Consider the following 27,116-nt stretch of genomic DNA (forward strand, 5'->3'; position numbering starts at 1 on the left):
CTTGCGACACTTTCCATCACGCGAGGGCTCTGCGCGCGCTCTCGCACTGCCAACTCACTCCAATCCCTGTTCGCCTTTGGACTTTTCCGATTGGCTCATTACTTAAGTGATGAAAGTGTTCCTTATTCCACCCCTGTTTCCCTCGGGCTCCGCCCCGCCTCCTCCCCGTTCTCCAGACGCGAGTTGAAAGCTAACCTACCCTCGTCTACGTTGCCCGGGAAGAGTCGGGAAAGCAGGCTAAACCAGGAAGGCACTGGCTGTGGCGCTAGCTGTGGCGCGCACGCGCACGCACGTACGCACGTCGGCGGCTGAAGAGGCAGCAGGCTCGTGCCCGGGCTCGCCCCGCGCCGCGCCAGAGCCTCGCGCACTCAGCAGGTTGTGCTGCGGCGGCGGCAGCTGTGGGAACCGACGGGCTGCGTGTGAGAGGTCCCAGACGCGTGTGCGACTCCGGCGCCGCCACTCTCAGCCTCTCTCACCCCAGTTTCCGTGCCGGGTGCTGAGAAGGGAACGGCGCTAGCCTTGGGAATCCTGGAAGCACACCCCTGGCTGCTTCCGACACCGCCCTCCTTCCCTTCCCAGCCGCGGGCCTCGCTCGGTGCTAGGCGACTCCGCGGGGAGGCGGCAGTGACGGTTGCCTGTCTGTGGAGAGGAGTCCTCCCCTTCAGCCTCGCTGCGCTGCCCGGGCCCTGCAGCGGCCGAGAGCTCGGCGCCCGCCCCCTCTCGCCTTTTTCGTCAACGGGTTAGGGCAGCGTCGGTCCGGGAAGTCTCTGGGCTGAGGCGGCGGCTGGTCCTCCGGCTCCATCATGTCCGCGGGCGGAGACTTCGGGAACCCGCTGAGGAAATTCAAGCTGGTGTTCCTGGGGGAGCAGAGCGGTAAGTGCGCGGCTCCCCCACTCCTGGCAGCTGGCCGCGGCTTCCTCGCGCCGCCCCCAGTGCGGCCCTTGCGTGCATGGAGGCTCTCCGCTGGCCTTGCGTTCCATCCCCCAGCCCTTCCCCGTGTTTGCCGTTCCTTCTTGGCCACTGGCTTCACTTCACCTTGGTCGGTCGGTCGGATTTTGACCCTTCTGTCCCCGACTCCGCCGTTTCCTTCCGCGCAACGCGGGCCTCTCCAGTTCGTCTCCCTTCCCCAGTCCTCACCCCACCCAGCCCCAGCCTCCCGTCCATCCCTTTCTTTCTCCGGTGTCCGTCGTTTCACCAGCCCCAGCCCCTTTCTTGAGCCCCACCCTTATTGCTTGCTCTTTTCCCAGTTCGTCAGCTCCAGGAGGCCCACTCCGCGGAATCGGCCCTCCTCAACCTTGGGCAAGGAGGGTGGGATCTGGGCGTTGTTTCCCCCAGAGGCTTGGCCCTGAGAACTGCGGGTCTTCTGGAAGGTGGGAAGTGGGGGGGGGGGTGTCTTAGAAAAATTCTTGGATGATTTCCACCTGGGTGGGTAATTAGTTTGGGTTATAGAGTATATATATCTGAATTGGAGGCGACTTGAGGATAGAGTGGTTGCGGGGTGAAAGGGTGGCGGCAGCCTTGGCAATTTTTGTTCCTTGGGTTAGGCTGTGGTTTGTTGGAAAACCTCATATTCTTCTCTTGACTTTCATCCCTGCAAATTCTTTGGGCCGTGTAATGCTTTTCTCATCTCTGCCAGATGCTATGTCATGATCGTTTTACTTGGAATTTTTCACATCTCACCTCTCCTTTTTCTCGTGTCAATCTGAAGCAGTGTCTGATTCTCCTTACGGTGGTGCAAACAGGAATTATACTAGGGAAATGTTAATTATTCTATTTCCTGTGTGTTTTACAATTACATATTTAGGATTCCTGCGAAAGAAGGCTTGAGAATAACGAACATCATTGTTTTTGTACGATTTCCTTTGGGGTTAGGGAGTAATGGAGTAGAATAGGAATAGATTCATCATCTAGTTACATAAAATAGATTGAAATATACAATACCATTTCAACTAATTGGCTCTTTTATGCTTAATATTCCATAGTGTCCGATGATCATTTACCTGGTTAGGCTTCTGCTGGTGCTGTACTTTGTGTTTAGATACAAGATCCTAATTTTGTGATGGCTGTTTCTAAAATTGTTTCTTGTGATAATTTGAATTTTATGCTGTATTATGAAAATTTGACACTCAGCAGTTTAGAGATTATCATCCCCCTTTTTTCTCACAATTTTCATGACCATCTTTAAAATCCAGACATTGAGAGATAATTCCTCCCAAGTCATCAAACATTGAGTCACCTATTGAGTGTCTTAGGTTAGGTTATAGAATACATCAGTTACTTCTTTTGATTGGAAAGAAAATAACTACTATAAATTCAGAGCTTTTATTACTGCCTTGAACTGTTTATACTAATTAGTATGGCATTAAAATAGGTTAAAACTAGCTATAGAATTGCTTCCAGTTGGACCTGAGGAATCATTTTTCTCCTCCCATACATAATCTCCACTCTTCTCCATGTCCCTCCACCACCAAGGAAAAATATAGTCTCCTTTTTGAGTGTGAATTTTCCTGAAAGTATAAGCTTGTTTAAGTACATGGTAAAGACCTATGAGGTTGGTCCTGGTCTAGGTATTTTATGTCTATTTCAGGATAGTGCCATACATAAAATAACAGCTTATTGGTCAGTATCAATAAACAGGATCTAAATGCTTATTGTGCACTCCAGGGATGTTATTGCTTGCCTTATGTTGTGATACAGAGCTATTTCGTTTGTGTGAAAAATCCATTAATCTCTGTCTTAGGAAGATATTAGTATGAATAGAGATCATAACAAGTATCTGCAGGTTTCCTTTGAATTTCTTGAGTGTTTATGTTCTCAGTCACATTGCAAAGTTTTATGGCTTCTCCTTTTTCTTTACGTCTTTACCCCCCCTCCCCCTCCTTGTAATTCTTGAAACCATCTTAGATTTTTTTAATAGACTATTTTTTAGAACAGTTACAGATTTACAGAAAAATGGAGAAGATTATCATATGGCCCCACCCAGTTTCCCCTATTATTAACAACTTACGTTAGTATGGTGCATTTATTAGAATTATTTAGCCAATACCAATACATTATTATTAATTAAAATCTAGAGTTTATTCAGATTTCCTAGTTTTTATCTTTTTCTGTTTCAGCATTCAGTTCAGGATGCCACATTACATTTAGCTGTCTCTCCTAAGGCTCCTTTTAGATTTTTTTTTTTAGGACTGTGTTTACATGCTTTTTAACTCAATGGAAGGATAATTATCTTTTGAGGCTACTATATTGCTAAGTAATGCCATCCACTAGCTTTGACAATGAAAGATTGATATCTGTTGTCATGGGCTGTGTCTGTAATTTTCTTAAGCATTAGCAGAGGTCTGTAGAATCCATGTCATCTTGATGTAACTCTTTATGAATTATTTATTTTTAGGTTTTAGAATTCCACAATTCAGCTTTCAAAGACTAATGTGTGGCAAAGCCTTATTTGTCTCCTTGATAGCATTGTACCACATATATAATTCTTACTTTTCTTGTTTGTTTTTTATTTCCCATAGCAAACTGCAAGTCCCATGAAGATCAAAAACTATTGTTTTTTTGTTAATTGTATCCCCAGTGCCTAGCATAGTGCCATACTTATAGTAGGTACTCAGAAATATTTAGTGAATGAATGTAATTAGTATTTCAACAATAACATTTTGTACTTACATTATTTGATTGGACACAGGGGTACTCCAGATGCTCAGTGGGGCAGGGAGCCCAATAATTTATAGTCCTCACCATATCATTTAAAAAAAAAAAAACAGACCAGGATTTTGCAGTTTTTTTTTTTTTACTTGAACAAAATTAGTCTTTTTTTGTAAAAGCTATTGTTAAATTATTGCTATTAATACAGCACCTAGAAAAGTATGTCAAAGAATATTAAAAAGATGTTCATGGAACTGATATGAAGTTAAGAAGCCTGTTTTATTTATTTTATTAAAAATTTGAGGATGCATGCTCCATAACAAAGATGGGTTGTTTCAGTATATGAAGCCTCAGATTGAGTTAATGATATCAGTTTTGGTAATCTCCCCGTAAACTTGTGGTTTCTTTATATATCAGTAGTATACATGGTTTAATAAAGAGATATTGAAATACACAATTTGAATCTGAAGTTTGTTTGAGGAATCTCTTGTTACTACCTCTGGCTATTGTCTTGAAATGCAGAGGCACTTTTAGGAATGTCATTCATAGTTTACGGTAGAAGGTGGTATTACTACAAATGTTATAAATTGGGTTGTAAATTAGGAACTGTAATCTCAGGGTGAAGCACATACCTGGTTTACTATATTAAAAGTTAACTGACAAAATTTTGAATATTCAGTTCATTTAAAAATAATAGTATTAAACTTATTAATGTTAACATAATCGTTTTTAATGAAAAAGAACTATTTTCCAAGCAAAAATTTAGTGAGGGAATGGCATTATTTTGCATCTCTTTAATGTTTGACTTTATTAAAGACAACCAGATTCTAACAGCTCCTTCTCCATTCAGTTGTAATACCATACATCACATAGGCTCTAGGAAATTCCACTGTACACATAGAATGAGAGTGAAAAAAGATGGGAACATCTTAGTATGAAAATGATTTTGACTCCCAAGAGTATAGTGGACTCCTCTGTAGGGTCTTGGGGGTCCTGGGGGGTTGGTGGACCACACTTTGAAAACTGCTGGGTGAGATGATGTCAAGCCTTTTATACCTTGCAGCTTCATATTGCAAGTTATGAGAGTCAAGGGGAATGCTTCTGTATCTTGTTTTGAAAACTTAAAACTAAATAGTAGAGCTAGTGTCGAAGAGCACAGAATCTGGATTTCATATTTTAACACCGGCCACTGACCTTGGCCTCTACACTTCATTTTCCTTTTCTTAAGATAATAGGACCTATCATAGAGTTATTGTGAAGATTAAATTTGTTAAGAAATGTCATGCTTTTAGAATACTGCCTGGCACATGGGAAGTGCTCAGTAAATATTTTAATTTAACAAATGAGAACTACTCTGTCAAGTCGTTTGGTAGAGCCTACTCTTAAAAATTTTACGTTTCCTCAGGGAAAGAAATATGTAATGCCTGATACAGTGTGATGAGTACAGCTGCGTTGAAAGATCCAGAGAAGTGATGGGGAGTGTGGGGTTTCAGGGAAGTCACATTATAAATACAGCTGATAGTTTAAACATCTTTCAATTGAAATGCTTGAATAACATTCCAAAGTTGGAGGAGATGTCAAGAAGTCATCTATGCATTTCTCTTAGGTCTTTAAATTGGATCACTTCCCCCTCCCCCCAACTTTAAAAAATAGGTAATCTAATCACATTTCACAAATCAGAAGGTATATACTGAGAAAACTTACCTACTTCCCTGTTCCTGTGACTGTTCCCTACGCCACCCCCTCTTCCTTTAGTAATTATAAATGTTATTTTCTTGTGTATATTCTGGAATTTCTTTATGCAGATACAAGCAAATATGAGTGTAATTCCTTATTGTCCCTTATATATAAGATGTATCAGACCTAATTCCGTGCCTTGCTTTTTTCACTAACAATATATCCTTGAGATCTTTTCATATTGGTACATATAGAGCTTTCCCATTTTATTTTTGTTTTTAAAGTCTTTTAAAATAGTTTAGATTTACATAAAACTTGCAGAGATAATAGAGACCCTATACCCTGTTTTCCTCTAAAATCAAGAACTCATGGTTAATGTAAATTTTTCATAGTTAATGAACCAACACTGATATATTATTATTAACCAAAATCTGTATTTTATTTAGATTTTTTTGGTTCTTTCTAATGTGTTTTTTCTGTTCTAGGATCCTTCAGGATACTCCATTTGATTTAGTTGTTAGGCCTCTGTAGGCTATTCTTGGTTGTGACAGTTAAACTGGACTGCTTTTAAGTTATTCATTTATTCTTAGAAATTTCCAGGAAAACACATTTTGTAATTTTATTATCACACTTCCCTGTTGTGAAATTCTCAAATCTATTCCCATGCTGTATAGTTAACTTTTTTTCTTGCGGAGGCAATATATAGTGATAAAGACAGTTCTAGATAAATCAAGCTTTGGTTCTAATCCTGACCTCAATGTTTGCAGTGTAATCTTGGACATGTTATTTTTATTTATTTATTTATTTATATTTTGAGAGGGCTTCTCTCATATTTATTGATCAAATGGTTGTTAACAACAATAAAATTCTGTATAGGGGACTCAGTGCACAATCATTAATCAACCCCAAGCCTAATTCTCAAAGGTCTCCAATCTTCTGAAGCATAACGAACAAGTTCTTACATGGTGAACAAATTCTTACATAGTGAGTAAGTTCTTACTTGGACATGTTATTTTAACTTTTCTAAGCTCTTTTCATTTTCTGATACTGGCAGTAATAACCTAGTAGTGTTGCTTTCCCTATCCTCTAAATACAGGTGTCATACTTTTTGGTTCATCTTTACATTGTTATTAAGTAAATGGTATTCATAGCTGAGCTGTATATTATACTGATTACTTGTCTCTTGCATATTTTTTTTTTCTTTGTGCCACTGTTTGACTTCCTTTTTTCCATTTTTAATACATGCTTATTACTAATTTATCTTCAAGCTCTTGAACAACAGTGTAAATCAGTTCTCAGTATATAAGAATACATCAGGTTTTTCCTCAGTTTGATCTCCTTGGGGCATCTCTCCCAGAACCTTCTGACCTATTTAATTTATACTAGTTACCCTTCATGATTGATGTACAGCAGGGAACCTGGGAGCTACCTTTACCATCATTTTCAAAATTTCTTTTTCTCTTGTGTTGGATGGATCCCTTGTTTCTCAGATTACATTTTTTTCCTCTGTTGGTTTGCTTTCTCATTATGTTGAACATATCCTCCAGTAGGTAGTTTATTAGTAAAGGGAACATGGGAAAAAGTTTTGGAGACCTTGGGTGTCTAAAAATATATGTGTACAATGCTTACACTGGAAATCTGGTGGAGTTTAGAATTCTAGATTGGATATAGTCTCCCTTCAGAAGTTTGAAGATGTATTGTCTTGTAGATTCTAATGTTGCCATTACGACTCTTGGTATTTTGATCTTTCATAATGATATTTTCATTTTATATGCATAGTAATAGGTTTAAGTCCTTTCAAACTGGAAACCTATATTCTTCAGTTTCAGGAAATTTTCTTGAGTTAACTATTGTGATGTCCTCTTCTCCATTTTCAGTTCTCTCTGGAATTATTAGACCTCTCTACTTTTATGTTATCTTGACTCCTTTTCATTTCTTTATATTTCTGTTTTAATTTGGAAGACTCAACTTTCTGTCATCCTATTATGTTTTATTTCGCTTTTATTTTAATTTCAAAGAACTCTTGTTTTCTGAATGTTCGTTGTCTGTAGCATCTTTCTGATTTCAGTATCTTGTCATTTTGAGGATATTAATGAGATATATTGCTTTCTTCTTCCCAATACTAAGTTTAAAATTGCTGTTAACTTCTGTTTTAGTTTCTCTATTTCCTGTTTGATATGGTGCTAAAAAAAGAAGTAATTCTTGGCTATCTACTTGTGTTTCAGAGTTGAACACTAAAATTTTGATTTTAAGCTCTTGTGTGGGTTTATGGGGCTTCTCTGTAGGACTCTGGCTGAGTTCTTTTTGGGGAAGTCTCTGATGTTGGATCTTCAAAGTCTTTGCTGGTAAGATTTCCTAAGGAAGAATTATCCAGTGTCTTGGAGGTTTGTTTCTTGGAGCTGAAAGGAGAGAGGATTAAAGATAACATAGAGTAAGTGGATTTAATTTCCTTGTTTTAATATTGTTTGTACCCTAGCCCTCATTTGTACCTTGTGTTCCCCCGTCCAGAAACCTTGTTTTCCTTTCGCAAAGCATTGTCCTGTAATCTTCTAATGATACAGGAGAGGGACCTGCCTGTGTGGAACAGAGGAGGGGATATTAGAGGATGTCAGTCTACCTTTTAAACAGACTTTGAGTTGTTCCTTCTATTTTTAGGACCACCTTTACTCTTATTTCTAGATATGCTTGGCTCTCACAATTCTTGAGCCATGTGGGGGTTCCAGCACAAATCATACTGTTTCTCATTTTTTTCTGTTGTCAGTTAAAATTGATCTTTATGCAGTCTATGAGGTCAGTTGCTACTGTTACATTTGCTTTCTAGCTTCTAACTTGGATGTTTTGAATTTTCTGAGAACTCTCTCTTAAATTTGGACATTAAGAATTGCTTAGGGTTTTCAGTTTCTGTTCTTTTTTAAAAATATATTTTACAAAATTAAAATCAACTTACTTATATCCATGTTTATAGCAGCATTATTCACAGTAGCCAAAAGGTGGAAGCAACCCAAGTGTCCATTGTAAGATTAAAGTATAAACAAATTGGTATATACATTCAATGAAATATTATTCAGCCTTAAAAAGGAAGGAAATTCTGACACATGCTACAACATGGATGAACATTGATGACATTACACTAAGTGAAGTAAGCCAGTCACAAAAGGATAAATACTGTAGACTTTTAAAAATTATTTGATAATAAACATCACTGTTATCTTGCCCTGCCATTGTGAGATTACATAAAACCTTGGTCAGACATCCCACTTCTGAGTTAAGTCCAGACTCTTCTGTCCAAGTTAAAGCCTTTCATATTTTAGTAGTCAGACTTCTACCCTCCTATCTCTAATCTTATTCTTAGCACTTATCTTTACCTGTTACTGTTAGGCAGATTTTTTCTAATAGTTAAAATCATCATTAAGGTATTGTATGCTGTACAAAATGGATATCTTTGCTTTTTAAAACTTCCATTCTAAGAATCAGAATCTTGTAGGTCACTTATCCATTTAACAGATGCCTACTATGTCCAAGCAGAGTTAGGTCCCAAGGGATATAGCTAATAAATGATAAATATATTGTTAACTAATCAGGTATAATCTCTATTCTTGCTTACATCTAGTAGGGAGCAGTAAGGTAGATGTAAATCTTTTACATTGCTCTGAACCATTCAACCTGTTCTTGGACCTCCACCCTCCAATCCATTCTCCACATTGATGGGAGAATGAACTTTATAAAAATCTAAATACAGTAACTTCCTTACCTTAAAAACAAAAACGTTGTGAATGTTCTTAGTGCCACTGAATTGTACACTTAAAAATGGTTAAAATAGTAAATTTTATGATACATATAGTTATAACAATAAAACTTTTTAAATACTCAAAAAAATCCATCTTAGTAGGTTTTTTGTTTTTCATCATTCTTAGAATTAAGTCTAAGATCTACATGGTCTGCAGTGCATTATATGGCTCCTCTCCATTTGTCCATTCTTATCTTGAATGTATCTCCCACCATCTCTGTCTGTTTCAGCCATACTGCCTTTATTTCAGTTGTAACTCCTCACTGAGCTCTATCTTGTTACATACTCCCTCTTCCCCTTTGTCTGTTAACTCCAGGTTATCCTTTAGGTTTCAAGTTACTTCTTCAAAGAAGTCTTTGCTGATTTTTTCAGAATAATTTAGGTTCCTATTCTTTAGACTCTCAGCACTGTGTACTTACCATTGCTTTTAATACAGTTGTAATTACTTGTCAAAATTTGTTTTTCATTTGATCTGTAAGGTCCACAAGGGTAGTACTGATGGATTTTTTTTTTATTGCTGTATTCTAAGCACATTGCACAATGCTTGGCATATAACAGAAGCTCACTAAATACTTTTGAATAAGTAAATGGTTCATGATTTTTACCCTACTTAGTTTCAGAAAGGCCTTGAGGTTGCTTATAGTAAGTACACATAAAAGAAGATAATTAAAAGAATAAAACAGAACAAAAAAAGCTAGCCTAGGAGGAGAAAAGATTGATATCCCCAGTATCTGAGATGAATCTGAAGAGTCAGTGTCTCAGGGAAAATGATGACCAAGGAAAGGCCTTTGGATTTATCAAGAACTAATCAGTAATTTTTAAAAAGTGTTTTCAGTAGAGTTTTGGAGAGTCCAGAAGAATTCAAAAGTAGGCAGTAAGTATAAATGGCATATTTGAAAGTAAATTTGTTATTTAACCAAATATGTTTATGAGTTCTTAAGATATTTTAACTTCTTTAGTATGGGAAATTTTAAATATATAAAAAAGTAGAGAGAACAGCATCATGAACCCCTATAAACTGTTTCTCAGCTTCAGTAATTATCAACTTGTGACTTGTTTAATCTACAGCACATAATTCCCCATCCCTTGCACTGAAGTGACTTGAAGCAAATCCAGTCTATCCTGTCATTGCACATATTTTGGTATGATTTCTAGAAGACAATATATTGGTATATCCGTGGCATACATGGATAAAATTACCCATAGAATCCTTTATTTTGGGGATACTTTGCATGTTTCTGAGGCGTATTTAATATTTCAGGATCTCTGATCATTGCTATCCAATTGAACTTTCTGGTATGGTGGAACTACTCTATATATGCAATGGCTAGTGCAACTGAGGAACTAATTTCTAAATTTTATGTCATTTTAACTCATTTTAATTTCAGTAGCCTTATATGGCTAATTAACCCTTTATCTGACCGTAACCCTTTTCTTAAAACTAAAGAGTACCCCTTCAGAAATTTATGTATATGTACTTTAAATTATCTACATAACCAAGGTACTTATTTACAAAGGGAAAAACAGTAACTTTATGGTAGAGAAACTAGAGATGACCATAACCAAGTGATCAAGGTTACAATCACTAGGAATAAAACATTGTATGACATTGTAGTGTTGTGATGCATCCAGAAAGGCATGGCTGTTCTATGGTAGTCTTGCCAAAAATGCATGGCCTAAGTGTAATGAGAAAATATTAGACAAATCTAAATTGAGGGACATTATGCAAAGTAATTGACCAGTATTCTTCAAAAATGTCAGTCCTGAAAACATGGAAGGACAGAGGAAATCTCACAAATGGGAGGAGGCTACAGAGGCATGACAACTAAATGCAATGTGGGATACTGGGTTGGATCTTAGAACAGAAAATGGGCATTAGTGGAAAAAAATGAAACATAAGTTCTGTAGTTTAGTTAGTAGCATTTATCATAATTTCATAGTTTTGGTAATTGTGCTACTGTTATGTAAGATGTTATTAAGGGAAGCTGAGTAAAGGATACATAGGAATTCTCTGTGTATTTTTGTAACTTTTCTGTAAACTTAAAATTGCTTCCAAATAAAAAGTTAAATTAGTCCTGTAAGATAGGTACTACTGTTATTCCCATTTCACCATGAGGAAATTGAGGTACAGAGAAGTTAAGTAACTGGTGCTGATTGTGTAAGATTAGTGAGTGGCCAAGCTGGTATTTCAAGTCAACAGTCTGGTTCTAGAGTTCCAGTACTGAAACGTTAGACTGTACTACCTGTCTTTGTTAAATGTTGTACAGGTGGAGTATGTGCAGAAAGGACAGGATGCTTATTTTACCTAAATCGTAAGAGTGAAAAAAACTTAATAATTTCTGAAAAGTTTGATAAATATAAACTAAATCTGTTAGATAAGGTTAAATGTTTCTCAGGTATTTTGCAGTGCTAGGTTTCTGTAATGTATGACAAAATTCTTAATACATGTAACTTCAAGGAGAGTAAGATGAGAAACAAATTAGTTTTTAGTAAGTTTCAGTGGCTTTGATAAAATTTGCTTTGTTAATGATTGTGTTACTATGATACTGAATTATCATAATTATTTCAGAATGCTGTCTATACACAAGGAAAATCATAGGCTTATTTAATCATGGTATTAAAGTGTTGTGATATTCAAATAACTGAAAAAAGTCTTTAGGTTTGTAATGTATCTTACATAAGTGATAATAGCTAGTTACTTTGCAATTCTGAGATCTGAACGAGAACATAAAGGTTTTTAAACTGAAACAGTGAATATAAGTCAAGATATATGGAAGAATTTCTTGACTGAAGAGGTTGTGGGAAATTAGAGTGGTTTATGAAATCACCTGGAGGATATTTCCTTGAAAGAGGTAGGAGTACTCAGAACCAGGGGTGTTTTGGTTCTAGAATAACCAGTGGTCTCCCACCTGTGACATTTGGTTTAACAGATTCTATTTTTATTCTAAAGAATCATTTATTGATAATTAAATATTTTTGTTTGCTAGTTTTATTTGGTCTTATGTTCCTCAGTGTGAGCTTTTATCACAACTTCTTGATGGCTGATTTCATTTATTCTGTGTTACATAAATCTGTTTTGACATGGGATGGAAGTGGGATAGAAAGAAGAGCATTAGAGTACAATGCTGTATGAAGTATTGTGTGTTTCATTGCAGAAGTGTTAAGTACCAATGTTAAAATATTGTTGGACAAAAAAAATGCATAGGCACAGTATTAGGATAAGATTAATTAGGGTCTGATTGAAATGATCATTTGAACTGCTTTATATAGGAGGATGCAATGAATTATCAGGGATTTTGAAACTTTTGGACAGGAGTGAAACCTTATATTAGCTAAAGGGATTTGAATGAATACAGAAGAAATGCTGTTTTAAAGTTAGACGTGTCTAATCTTTGTGTGAAAGGGGACTTTTCAATTTCTCAAATACTTGTGATCATAAATGGGTAGGAATATATGAAAGGGCACTGTGCTAAAAGATGTCTTTGGCCAATGTAAAGTGGCCACCTAAGTGGACTTCCTTTCTCTGGAATTTTGTGGTAACTTAAGTGCAGTGAGGATGAATGACTTGAATTCTGACCAGATGAGACATTGAGAGAGATCCTGATATTCTATTTGAAGATTCCTTCTTTAAAACAAAAACTACCTTGAACTAAAATATTAGAAAAATTATTCTCTATACCTAAATGATACATACCTATATTTTGAGGTGTTTTTATTGCCAATTTTTAACTTCATGAGTGCAAATACTTTGATTTCCTTATTTGTTACGACTTTTAAAAGTTGGTGTACTGTAAAATTTGTATTACTGGAGTTGAAGGGAGAATATTTTCAAGTTTCTCCCCACTTGGGTTTTTAGTTTTGATTAGTTTATTATAATTTCCAGAAGTGTTTTTTCAAAGTCAAAAGTTACTTGCTTAAATTTTGCCACAGGGAGAAAAGTTAAGGTGCACATAAAAGAGATTGCAGTCACAGTTTAGAAAAAGACAACCCATGACCCAGGCATTGTGTGGTAGAATCTTAAACTGGTGCATCATCCTTTTCAAAGTGGTGTCCTTTATTCTTCATGAACAAAAAGAAACAAGAACAAAAGGTATGATTTTTTTTCTGAACAGATCAACCTCCGCTTGCTTTTTTCACTCTTAATGACAACTTTTTCATAAATAAAAAATGTTTTAATGTAGATAGATGCATCAGTCTACAAAATCTACAACCATCTGTGATTTTTATGTCCTTTTTAAAGTTTTTCCATAACCCATGTACTGAAGAAGTTTCCTGTATTATGTAGGTTTTTTTTCCTTGCCTTTCATATTTAGATTTATAATCTACCTGAAATTGATTTTTATGTTTACTGTGAAGTAGATATCAGGTTTAATTTTTTTCCATTTGGATATGTAATTATCTCAACATCATGTATTTAAAAAAGTACATTTCTTCACTGTTCTGCTATTTCAGCTTTGCAGTAATCAACTATAAATTCATTGGTTTGATTGTGGAATTTCTGTTCCGCTAATTAGTTTGTCTATCCTTGGAACAATACCAAACATTCTATAATTTTATATAAAAATTACTGATTTCCCAAAGAGCAAACCCTTTCATCTTTTTACTTAAGAGTGGCTTGGCAATTCTTGGCTTTTTGCAGCCATGGGGAAGTTTTTGATACGAATTCAGTCTTCTTAAATTCATTGAGACTTGTTTTGTGGACTAAGGTGATCTAGTCTGGAGAATGTTCCATGTATACCTGAAAATAATGTGTGTTCTACTGCTTTTGGATGTAATGTCAGATCTGTATATATGTGTAGCTCTGGGGGGAAGGCGGTTCCCCAACCTGGGGCAAGTTCCCTAAGTTCCTTATGAATCTGATGAAACTGAAGGAGGACAAGAGGAAGGGCAGGTTGGGAGAAAGTGTTTTTATTGTTCACAGCTTGCTTGGGTTCACTAGCCAGCTCCCGCTCTATCCGTCCTCTCTGGCGTCTTGCACTGTCACTTCCCCTGCCTGCCTTTTCCAGGAGGAACTCCAAAGGCAGGTCCCTGGTGACTGGGGGGCACCAGACCAATTAGGTACTAGGGAAGGAGGGACTGGCTGTTTTCCCTCTATTCCTTGCCCCAGATCAACCAGTATTTCTGCCATGGTAAACACTCATTGGTATGTAAATAGACCCTTATCCACACACCACTCTATGGAAGATAGGCAGAAATTCTAGGTGGAAACCTAGACTCCACAATATGTAATTCTGTTTGGTCTAATGCTTCTTTATTTATTTTCTTATTGATTTTCTCTCTGGATAATCCACTGATGTTAGTGGGGTGTTAAAGTCTATTACTATTACTGTATTACTGTCAGTTTCTTTATGTCTGATATTTACTTTAGGTGCTCCACTTTTGGGTACATAGATATTTATAATTGTTAAATCTTGCTGGATTGTGCTTTTAATTATTATATAATGTCCTTTGTCTCTTCTATCAGTCTTTGTTTTAAAGTCTATTTTGTTTAATATAAGTGTGGTTATTCCAGCTTTTTTTTTCTTCATTCCATTTTGCATGGAGTATCTTTTTCCATCCCTTCAGTTTAGTTTGTGTGTGTCTGGGTCTGAAGTGTAGGCAACAAATAGATGAGCCTTGTTTTTTATCCATTCATTTGTCCCTATGTCTTTCAATTGGAGCATTTAGTCCATTTACATTTAAAGTAATTATTGGCAGTATATAGTTATTGCCATTTTGTTACATATTTCCTGGTTGTTTTTGTTGATCTTTCTGATCCTTTCTTCCTCTCTTGCTCTCTATTCGTGCATTATGACTTTCTTAGGTGTTGTTTGTATTCCCTTCTCTGTATTTTGTGTGTCCATTATAGGTTTTTGGCTTGTGGTTACCAGAGGGTTCATCTATGACATCCTACATATATAGCAATCTATAATAAGCTGATGGTCACTTCAGTTTGAACACATTCTAAAAACACGCTTTTTTTCCCCCCTCCTCCACATTTTATGTATATGCTGCCTTCTTTTATACCTTTTTATTTAGTGTTTCCCTTAACAAATTTTTAGATGTAATTGATTATATTACCTTTGTATTTTGACCTTCATGGAAGCCTTTAGGTGATTGATTTACTGCATCTGGTATATTTTTGTACGTGACATTTTTCCTTTCATCTTTTCCTTGCTTCTAGTTAGGGTCTTGTCTTTTCTTCTTAAATATTCCTCTTTTAACATTTCTTGTAAGGTCAGTGTAGTGGTGATGAATTTGTTTAACTGTGTCTGTGAAGTTCTTTATCTCCCCTTCCATTCTGACTGATGACCTTTCTGTGTGTAGCGTATTCTTGGAGGTTTTTCTCTTCCAGCACTTTGAATATATCATTCCACTCTCTTCTGACCTGTAGGGTTTCTGCTGAAAATCAGCTGATAGTCTTAGGGGGTTTCTCTTATAGGTAACTCACAGCTTTTCTCTCTCTGCTTTTAAGATTCTTTCTTTGTCTTTGATCTTTGATATTTTAATTACAGTGTGTCTTGATGTGGTCCTCCTTGGGTTTATCTTGTTGGAGGCCTCTCTGCTTTCTGGACCTGAATGTCTGCTTCCTTCCCTAGGTTAAGGAAATTTTCAGCTAGTATTCCTTCAGATAAGTTTTCTACTTCTTTCTCTTTCTCTTCTCCTTCTTTCTTTTTCTCTCTTCTCCTTCTGGGACTCCTGTAATGTGAGTGTTTGGACAGTTGATATTGTCCCAGAGCTCCCTTAAACCTGTCTTCATTTCTTTTTATTCTTTTTTCTTTCAGCTGTTCAGCTTGAATGTACATTCTTCTGCATCCTCTAGTCTGTTGATTCCACTGGTGTATTTTTCATTTCATTTTTTTGTATTATTCAACTCTGATTGGTTCTGTTTTATATTATCTATTTCTTTGTGGAGGTTTTCATGAGTTCCTCCACTCTTATCTCAAGGATGGTGAGCATCTTTATAGTCACTCATTTGAACTCTATCCAGTCTTGCTTAATTAAAGCTGTTTCATTTAGTTCTTCTGAAGTTCTGTCATGCTTTTTTGTTTCAAACATATATGTCCTCATTTTATTTGACCTCCTGTGTTTGGTTCTATGAATTAGCAGAAAAGGCCATCTTTCCCAGTTTTGAAGGACTGGCCTTGTGTAGGGAAGTTCCCTAGGTAGACTGTGTGTGCCTGCTAGTTTGGGCCAGTTGGCTGGAAGCCCATGAGCTGGGAGTGTCCTGGTATCAGGACTGTCAGCGTGTGGTTGAAGGGAGGTGCACTTAGGGAGTGCAATCAGAGGGGCTCATGAGTGGATACTGATCAGATCCATACTGGTGGGAGGGCTGTGGGTCCAGGTGTGGTGTCCAGGAGAGCCCTGCTTCCACAGCTAATGACTCCATGCCTGTGGTGCAGCAGTGGCCCGGGTATACTCTGCAGGGGTGGGCAGCAACTGGCTTTGCACCCATGGTGCTGCCTCAGGCCCAGGTTTGGCTCCCAGGAAAGCCTTGTGTCTGTGGCTACTGGGGTGGCACCTGCAGTGCAGAGGTGGCAAGGATGTGTACTCCAGATATTGAGGGTGATTGACTCTGTGACCTAGGGGCATCTGAGGCCTGAATGTGCTCTGTGGCTGATGGCTTGGAAGCCGCTTAGACTGCTCCCTATATCACCCTCAGTGTGGGAAAGGAGTGCAGAACATGGTGCTCACGAGACCTCTGATTTGGAGAATGTTGCAGCCGTTCCCTTGCCAAATGGCGGGTGCTTTAGTTGTATGAATTAGGGGGATTTTTCACTTACAATCTACTTGCACTTGAAAGTGTCACCTTTTTTTCTCTGCCCCAAGACAGGGAATCTATGTCCAGGTCCCTCAGCAATACTCCTCCTCTCTGCAGGTTGTTGTGCTGGGGGTGGGGTTCCCTCCCTTACTGTATCTTCATCTCTCCCACTGTTTTTCTAATTATTTTATTTTATTTTGGTATCATTAATCTACAATTACCTGAGGAATATTATGTTTACTAGGCTCTCCCCTTCACCAAGTCTACCCCACAAACCCCATTACAGTCACTGTCCATCAGCATAGTAAGATGCTGTAGAGTCACTACTTGTCTTCTCTGTGTTGCACATCCCTCCCTGTGCCCCCCCCCCGACATTACATGCTAATCGTAATGCCCCCTTTCTCCCCCTCCCCCTTATCCCTCCCTTCCCACCCATACTCCCCAGTCCCTTTCCCTTTGGTAATTGTTAGTCCATTCTTGGGTTCTGTGATTCTGCTGCTGTTTTGTTCCTTCAGTTTTTTCTTTGTTCTTGTACTCCACATATGAGTGAGATCATTTGGTACATGTCTTTCTCCACCTGGCTTATTTTATTGAGCATAATACCCTCTAGCTCCATCCATGTTGTTGCAAATGGTAGGATTTGTTTTCTTCTTATGGCTGAATAATATACCATTGTGTATATGTACCACATCTTCTTTATCCATTCAGCTACTGATGGACACTTAGGTTGCTTCCATTTCTTGGCTATTCTAAACAGTGCTACGATAAACATAGGGGTGCATCTGTCTTTTTCAAACTGGGCTACTGCATTCTTAGGGTAAATTCCTAGGAGTGGAATTCCTGGGTCAAATGGTATTTCTATTTTGAGCTTTTTGAGGAACCTCCATACTCCTTTCCACAATGGTTGAACTAATTTACATTCCCACCAGCAGTGTAGGAGGGTCCCCTTTCTCCACAACCTCGCCAGCATTTGTTGTTGTTTGTCTTTTGGATGGTAGGCATCCTTACTGATGTGAGGTGATATCTCATTGTGGTTTTAATTTGCATTTCTCTGATGAATAACGATGTGGAGCATCTTTTCATGTGTCTGTTGGCCATCTGAATTTGTTCTTTCGAGAACTGTCTGTTCAGCTCCTTTGCCCATTTTTTAATTGGATTATTTGCTTTTTGTTTGTTGAGGTGTGTGAGCTCTTTATATATTTTGTATGTCAACCCTTTATCAGATCTCTCATTTATGAATATATTCTCCCATACTGTAGGATACCTTTTTGTTCTATTGATGGTGTCCTTTGCTGTACAGTAGCTTTTCAGCTTGATGTAGTCCCACTTGTTCATTTTTGCTTTTGTTTCCCTTGTCTGGAGAAATATGTTCATGAAGAAGTCGCTTATGTTTATGTCCAAGAGATTTTTATTTTTGCCTATGTTTTCTTCTAAGAGTTTTATGGTTTCATGACTAACATTCAAGTCTTTGATCCATTTCGAATTTACTTTTGTGTATGGGGTTAGACAGTGATCCAGTTTCATTCTCTTACATGTAGCTGTCCAGTTTTGCCAACACCATCTGTTGAAGAGACTGTCATTTCCCCATTGTATGTCCGTGACCCCTTTATCATATATTAATTGACCATATATGTTTGGGTTAATGTCTGGAGTCTCTAATCTGTTCCACTGGTCTGTGGCTCTGTTCTTGTGCCAGTACCAAATTGTCTTGATTACTGTGGCTTTGTAGTAGAGCTTGAAGTTGGGGAGTGAGATCCCCCCCACTTTATTCTTCCTTCTCAGGATTGCTTTAGCTATTCGGGGTCTTTGGTGTTTCCATATGAATTTTTGAACTATTTATTCCAGTTCATTGAAGAAAGCTGTTGGTAATTTGATAGGGATTGCATCGAATCTGTATATTGTTTTGGGCATGATGGCCATTTTGACAATATTAATTCTTCCTAGCCAAGAGCATGGGATGGGTTTCCATTTGTTAGTGACTTCTTTAAGTTCTCTTAAAAGTGTCTTATAATTTTCAGGGTATATAGGTCTTTCACTTCCTTGGTTAGGTTTATTCCTAGGTATTTTATTCTTTTTGATGCTATTGTGAATGGAATTGTCTTCCTGACTTCTCTTTCTGTTAGTTTATTGTTAGTGTACAGGAAAGCCACAGATTTCTGTGTGTTAATTTTGTATCCCGCAACTTTGCTGAATTCCGATATTAGTTCTAGTAGTTTTGGCGTGGATTCTTTAGGGTTTTTTATGTACAATATCATGTCATCTGCAAATAGTGACAGTTTGACGTCTTCTTTACCAATCTGGATTCCTTGTATTTCTTTGTTTTGTCTAATTGCTGTGACTAGGACCTCCAGTACTATGTTGAATAAAAGTGGGGAGAGTGGGCATCCCTGTCTTGTTCCCGATCTCAAAGGAAAAGCTTTTAGCTTCTCACTGTTCAGTATGATGTTGGCTGTGGGTTTATCATATGTGGCCTTTATTTTTAATTTTTAATTTTTTTTATTTTCTAAGAGAACAAGGACATTTATTGCATAAGCACAGTAGACATTACAACTTTGGGAAATTTAACATTGATACAATACTTTAATCTACTGCCCATATTCCTGTTTTTTTTTTTTTTTTTTTAGATAATTATTTTTTATTGAAGGGTAGTTGACACACAGTATTACATTACATTAGTTTCAGGTGTACAACACAGTGATTCAACATTTATATACATGATAATTCTAGGTACCAGCTATCACCATACCAAGTTGTTACAATATTTTGACTATATTCCTTATGCTATATATTACATCCCGGTTACTTATTTATTTTACAATTGGAAGTGTGTACTTTTTTGTTGTTGTTGTTGTGAGGGCATCTCTCATATTTATTGATCAAATGGTTGTTAACAACAATAAAATTCTGTATAGGGAAGTCAATGCTCAATGCACAATCATTAATCCACCCCAAGCCCAATTTTCGTCAGTCTCCAATCTTCTGAAGCATAACGAACAAGTTCTTACATGGAGAGCAAATTCTTACATAGTGAATAAGTTACATGGTGAACAGTACAAGGGCAGTCATCACAGAAACTTTTGGTTTTGCTCATGCATTATGAACTATAAACAGTTCAAATATGAATACTCATTTGATTTTTATACTTGATGTGGCCTTTATTATGTTGAGGTACTTGCCCTCTATACCCATTTTGTTGAGACTTTTTATCATGAACTGATGTTGAATTTGGTTGAATGCTTTTTCAGCATCTATGGAGATGATCATGTGATTTTTGTCCTTCTTTTTGTTGATGTGGTGGATGATGTTGATGGATTTTTGAATGCTGTGCCATCCTTGCACCCCTGAGATGAATCCCACTTGGTCATAGTGTGTGATCCTCTTGATGTATTTTTGAATTCGGTTTGCTAATATTTTGTTGAGTATTTTTGCATCTATGTTAATCAGGGATATTGGTCTGTAATTTTCTTTTTTTTAGGGTCTTTGCATGGTTTTGGTATTAGGGTGTTGCTGGATTCATAGAATGAGGTTGGGAGTATTCCCTTCTCTTCTATTTTTTGGAAAACTTTAAGGGGAATGGTTATTATGTCTTCTCTGTATGTCTGATAAAATTCCGTGGTAAATCCATCTGGCCTTGGGGTTTTGCTCTTGGGTAGTTTTTTGATTACTGCTTCAATTCCGTTGCTTGTAATTGGTCTGTTTAGATTTTCTGTTTAATCCTTAGTCCGTCTTGTAAGGTTGTATTTTTCTAGGAAGTTGTCCATTTCTTCTAGGTTTTCCAGCTTCTTAGCATATAGGTTTTCATAGTATTCTCTAGTAATTCTTTGTATTTCTGTGGGGTCCATCGTGATTTTTCCTTTCTCGTTTCTCATTCTGTTGATGTGTGTTGATTCTCTTTTTCTCTTAATAAGTCTGGCTAGAGGCTTATCTATTTTGTTTATTTCCTCAAAGAACCAACTCTTGGTTTCACTGATTTTTTTCTATTGTTTTATTCTTCTCTTTTATTTGTTTATTTCTTCTCTCATCTTTATTATGTCCCTCCTTCTGCTGACTTTAGGCCTCATTTGTTCTTCTTTTTCCAATTTTGGTAATTGTGATTTTAGACTATTCATTTGGGATTGTTCTTCCTTCTTTTAGTATGCCTGGATTGCTATATACTTTCCTCTTAGAACTGCTTTCACTGCGTCCCACAGAAGTTGGGGCTTTGTGTTGTTGTTGTCATTTGTTTCCATATATTGCTTGATTTCTATTTTTATTTGGTCATTGATCCATTGATTATTTAGGAGCATGTTGTTAAGCCTCCATGTGTTTGTGAGCCTTTTTGCTTTCTTTTTACAATTTATTTCTAGTTTTATACCATTGTGGTCTGAGAGGTTGGTTGGTACAATTTCATCTTTTGGAATTTACTGAGGCTCTTTTTGTGGCCTAGTATGTGGTCCATTTTGGAGAATGTTCCACATGCACTTGAGAAGAATGTGTATCCTGCTGCTTTTGGGTGTAGACTTCTGTAGATGTCTGTTAGGTCCATCTGTTCTAGTGTGTTGTTCAGTGCCTCTGTGTTTTTATTTTCTGTCTGGTATTGAATGGTGTGTTGACGTCTCCTAAAATGAATTCATTGCATTCTATTTTCTCCTTTAATTGTGTTAGTATTTGTTTCACATATGTCGGTGCTCCTGTGTTGGATGCATAGATATTTATAATGATTATATCCTCTTGTTGGACTGACCCCTTTATCATTATGTAATGTCCTTCTTAATCTCTTGTTACTTTGTTTTGAAGTCTATTTTGTCTGATCCTAGTACTGCAACACCTGCTTTTTTCTCCCTGTTGTTTGCATGAAATATGTTTTTCCATCCCTTGACTTTTAATCTGTGCATGTCTTTGGGTTTGAGGTGAGTTTCTTATAGGCAGCATATAGATGGGTCTTCCTTTTTTATCCATTCTATTACTCTGTGTCTTTCGATTGGTGCATTCAGTCTGTTTTACACTTAGGGTGATTATTGATAGATATGTACTTATTGCCATTGCAGGCTTTGTATTTGTGATTACTAAAGGTTCAAGGTCATCTTCTTTACCATCTAACCATCTAACTTAACTCACTTACTACGCTATTATAAACATAGTCTTCTGATTCTTTATTTCTCTCTTCTTTTTCTTCCTCCTCCACTCTTTATATGTTAGGTGTTTTATTCTGTACTTTTAGTGTTTCTCTTGACTGATTTTGTGGATATCTGATTTTATTTTTCGTTTAGTTAATGTTTGGTTGGTTTACTTTCTTTGCTGTGGTTTTATTTTCTCTGGTGACAGCTGTTTAGCCTTAGGCATACTTCCACCTAGAGCAGTCCCTTTAAAATACACTGTAGAGATGACTTGTGGGAGGTAAATTCCCTCAACTTTTGCTTATCTCAGAATTGTTTAATCCCTCCTTCAAATTTAAATAATAATCTTGCTGGATACAGTATTCTTGGTTCGAGGCTGTATTTTCTCTGAAGATTATTGTGTTGAATATATCATGTTACTCCCTTCTGTCCTGTAAGGTCTGCTGAGAAGTCTCATGATAGCCTGATGGGTTTTCCTTTGTAGGTGATCTTTTTTCTCTCTCTGACTGCTTTTAATACTCTGTCCTTGTCTTTGATCTTTGCCATTGTAATTTTTATATGTCTCGGTGTTGTCCTCTTTGACTCCCTTGTTTTGGGAGATCTGTGGACTTCCATGGTCTGAGAGACCATTTCCTTCCCCAGATTGGGGAAATTTTGAGGAATTATTTCTTCAGAGACATTCTATCCCTTTTTCTCTCTTCTTCTTCTTCTGGTACCCCTGTTATGCCAATATTGTTCTGTTTGTATTGGTCACACAGTTCTCTTAATATTCTTTCATTCCTAGAGATCCTTTTATCTCTCTCTGCCTCAGCTTCTTTGTATTCCTGTTCTCTGATTTCTATTCCATTAACATTCTCTTGCACTTCTGTTGTTTGTTTCATTTCTGTTATCTCCCTCCTGAATTCATCCTTTAGCTCTTGAATATTTCCCTGTAGCTCCATCAGTATGCTTATGACTTTTATTTTGAATTCTTTCAGGAAGATAGGCGATTTCTGTCTGGTGTTTGAGGGATTTTGAACTGAGCAAGGTTCTTCTGCCTTTTCATGGCAATTGGAGTGGTCATCGGCAAGTGGTGCATGTGTCAGCTGGGAGAACAAAGTCCTTTCCTTTTTGCTGGTCGCAGGTTAACCACACACAGGGAGCAGCCTCTGTGTTAATCCCCTAATCTGCTGTGGGCGGGGCGGCCTTCAAGATGGCCTACGGCAATGGCAGGGTCGCATGCCAACAGCACTTGTTCTGCCGTAAGAGCAAAGACCTGTGTGCCTCCTGGTCTCTGCACCCGTCTCGTCTCTGTTGTCTGTGCTTGTCAACCATGCATAGGTAGTAGCCTCCGGGTTAATCCCCTGAGCTGCCATGGGCGGGGAGGCCTTCGGGATGGCCTAGGGCACTTGCCTGTATTCCTTTCTAATGAAGGTACTTTCATACCTCTTTTTATTGCACTTTGCTGATTTTGTGTTTTTTGCAAATTAAAGGTTGTGACAATGTTTCATGGAGCAAGTCTATCATTACCATTTTCTGGACAACGTTTCCTTACTTTGTGTTTCTGTATCACATTTTGGTAATTCTAGCAGTATTTCAAACTTTATTATATCTGTTATGATCTATAGTCAGTGATCTTTGATGTTACTGCAATTGTTTGGGGGTGTCACAAACCATACCTGTATAAGATGGTGAACTTAATTGATACATGTATGTTTTCTGACTGCTCCACCAACCAGCTGTTCCCCACATCTTCCTCTCCTTGTTCTGCATATTCCCTGAGACAGCAATATTGAAATTAGGTCAATTAATAACCCTACAGGGTCCTCTTAACTGTTGAAAGAGAAGTCACATATCTCTAACTTCAAAAGCTTGAAATGATTTAACTTAGTGAGGGAGACATGATGAAAGCTGAAACAGGCTGAAAGCTAGGCCACTTGTGCCAAACAGCCATGTTACACTGTTAAGGCAGAAGAAATGTACCTGAAGGAAATTAGAAAGGCTACTTGAGTGAACACAGGAATGAAAGGAAAGCAACACAGCCTTATTGCTGACATGGAGAGTTTTAGTTGTCTGGATAGAAGATCAAACCAGCCACAATATTCCTGTAAGCCAAAGCCTAATCCAGAACAAGACCCTAACTCTCTTCAATTCTGTGAAGGGTTGGAGAGGTCAGGAAGCTGCAGAAGAAAAGTCTGAAGTTAGCAGAAGTCAGTTCATAAGGTTTAAGGAAAGAAGCCAGTACATAACATAAAAGTGCAAGGTGAAGCAGCAGGTACTGAAGTGTAAGCTGCACAGTTTATCCAAAAGATCTAGCTAAGATAAGGTGGCTACACTAACTAATTTTCCATGTAGACAAAATAGCCTTCTCTGGTAGAAGATGCCATCTAGGACTTCCATAGCTAGAGAGAGGAAAAGGCATGCCTGGGTTCAAATCGTCAAAGGACAGGCTGACTCTTGTTAATGGCTAATGAACTGGTGACTTGAAGCCAGTGATCATTTATCATTCCAAAAATCTTAGGGATCTTAAGAATTAGGCTAAATCTGTTCTGCCATGCTCTGTAAGTGAAACAACAAAGCCTGGATGGCAGCACATCTGTTTGTAACATAAATTTATTGACTATTTTAAGCCCACTGTTGAGACCTGCTGCTCAGAAAATAATAGTTTGAAAATATTACCGCTCATTGACAATGTACCTTGACACCCAAGAGCTCTGTTGGAGATGTACAGTGAGATTAATGTTGTTTTCATGCTTACTAACACAACGTCCATTCTGCAGCCCATGGATCGAGGAATAATTTCGACTTGTAAGTCTTATTTAAGAAATACATTACATAAAGCTGTAGCTATCATATATGTTAATCAAAAGTTTATGTTATCAGTAAGGTTTCTGGTCAACAGCAGGCTATTTGTAGTTAATGTTTCTGGAGAGTGAAAAGTTGTATGTGGATTTTTGACTGTACTGGGGGGTGGGCACTCCCAACCCTTGCATTGTGTAAGGTTCAGCTGTGTGTGCATGATACAGAGTTGTACAACCATCACCACAATCAATTTTAGGACATTTCCATACCTCCAAAAGAATCTGTATCCCTTAGCCATCACCACCCAATTCACCTACCTTCTCTCATCCTGAAGCACCACTTATTTGCCTATTCTAGATACTTCATATAAATGAAATCATATTATGTGTGATCTTTTGTGACTGGCTTCTTGAACTTAGCATAGTGTTTTCAAGATTCATCCTCCTTGTGGCATGTATCAGTACTCAATTCCTTTTTGGTTGGATAATACTCCTTGCATGGATATACTACATTTTGTTTATTCATTCATCAGTTGATGGACATATGGCTTGTTTTCACTTTTTGGCTATTATGAATAATGTACACAGTATGTTATAATTTCATTGTTATTCAGTTCATATTTTGAAATTTCAGTTGTGATTTCCTTGTGAACACATGGGGTATAAGTGTATTACTTTATTTCCAAACATTTTGGGGCTTTCTAGATATCTTTTAGTTAATAAATTTCTTGTTCAGTTTCACTGAGAGCATATTCTATGTGATTTTAAAACTTGAAAATTTGTTGAGATTTGCCTTATAGCCCAGCATTTCTTTTCAGTTAGAGGATACTTAGATTCTGAGTTCATCTAGAATTATCTTCACTTTCCCAGTGAAATCTTAGATTTCCAAAAAGGACTATCAAAATGCTTTCTAATAATTGTTTATATTCACTGAGCATGTCCATACCAACCACTTTATATGTATTAAGAACTGCTCTGTGATTTAGGAATTATTATTATTACACTTACTTTATAGATGAACCAAGTGCAGAAGGATTAAAGAACCTGTTACAAAGCTGGTAAAAGGTAGGCTGGAGAATAGGCAAATCTATAGATATAGAAAGATTAATGGTTGCTGGGGAGGCAGGGTTATGGAGAACAAGTGCTAGTGGGTACGGGATTTCTTGTTTGGAGTGATGGAAAATATTCCGGAATTAGTGGTCATGCTTCTACAACTTTGTGACTATTCTAAAAACCACTAAATTTTGCATTTTATAAGTGTGAATTTTATGGTATGTGAATCATAATCTCAATTTTTTCATAAAGGCAGAATTAGTATTCCAGTCCAGCAACTGCTTCCAAATATTGCTTATTCACTTAGAAGACTTTTGACACTGGGATCGGTTCATTATTAGAAGTAAAAGCTTCTAAGAGGCTGTAATATGAGTTACATAATATGACTATTCTATACATGACTATAATGTACATGACTTATTGCTATGTTCCTTTTTTATTTGTTTTGAACAATTCAGGTACTCCTTTATATAAGTGGAGTTATATATTTAAATTTATTTCTTTTTAGATATATTCCTGTTAAGGTTGGAAAAATAAATAAAGCTCCACAAGCAGGTTTTCTAATATAGGGTAGCTCATGGTACTTGTTAAAGGCCCCAACTGCCATCTTTCTTTATTCTGGTTAACCTCTTCTTCTAACCTCAACTTTACAGTCATTTTTCTCTGGGAAGTTTTTCCTGATCTTCCAGCCTCATTACAGAAAACTGCTCTCACCTATAATATCCTGTGCATCCTTTCCCTGTACTTTTTATCACACTGCAATAATTTTTCTTTCTCCCTTACTTAACTTGAAGAGGGACTGTGTTTTGTTTTTTTTATCCCCAGCATTTATGTCATCCCTGGCATTTAGTATATGCCCATTAAAATTAAGAAATATAGGTGAGTAGGATCTTTTTCTTTCTTATATGCCTTGGGCTACAAGTGTTTAAAAGATACAGCCCTACCATTTGGTTTAGATCTCATACCTGAATTATTCGTGAGTGGATAGTGCAAGCATACTTTGGATATACTGTGGGCTAAGTTCATACCGCCATACTGCCACAGTAAAGCAAATATTGCAACAAAAGTAGTTAAGTGAATTTTTTGGTTTCCTAGTGCTTGTGAAAGTTGTTTATACTCTTGTAATCAATCAAAGTATACAATAGCATTATGTCTAAAAAAAAGTACATACCTTAATTTAAAAACACTTTATTGCTAAAAAATACAAACATAATTTGAGCTTTCAACAAGTCACAATCACTGATCACCATAACAAACACAATAATAGAAAAGTTTGAAATATTGTGAGAATTAGCAAACTGTGACACAGAGACACTAAGTAAGCAAATGGTGCT

The 27,116-nt window shown here is 37.3% G+C and overlaps 1 protein-coding gene across 2 annotated transcripts in view; it reads left to right on the forward strand.

The window, feature by feature from the left end:
* Nucleotides 1-329: 329 nt before the first annotated feature.
* RAB6A (RAB6A, member RAS oncogene family) overlaps nucleotides 330-27,116 on the forward strand; it is a 108,195-nt gene continuing 81,408 nt past the window's right edge. The window contains exon 1 of one of the 2 annotated variants that reach the window (XM_036888602.2): nucleotides 330-873. In XM_036888602.2, coding sequence (XP_036744497.1) covers nucleotides 804-873 — 70 coding nt within the window. In that variant the 5' untranslated portion in view covers nucleotides 330-803. The remainder of the gene's footprint in view (nucleotides 874-27,116) is intronic. The other variant, XM_036888601.2, reaches the window with a different exon arrangement.

Source organism: Manis pentadactyla, chromosome 9, assembly GCF_030020395.1.
Source record: "Manis pentadactyla isolate mManPen7 chromosome 9, mManPen7.hap1, whole genome shotgun sequence".
Lineage (NCBI taxonomy): Eukaryota > Metazoa > Chordata > Mammalia > Pholidota > Manidae > Manis > Manis pentadactyla.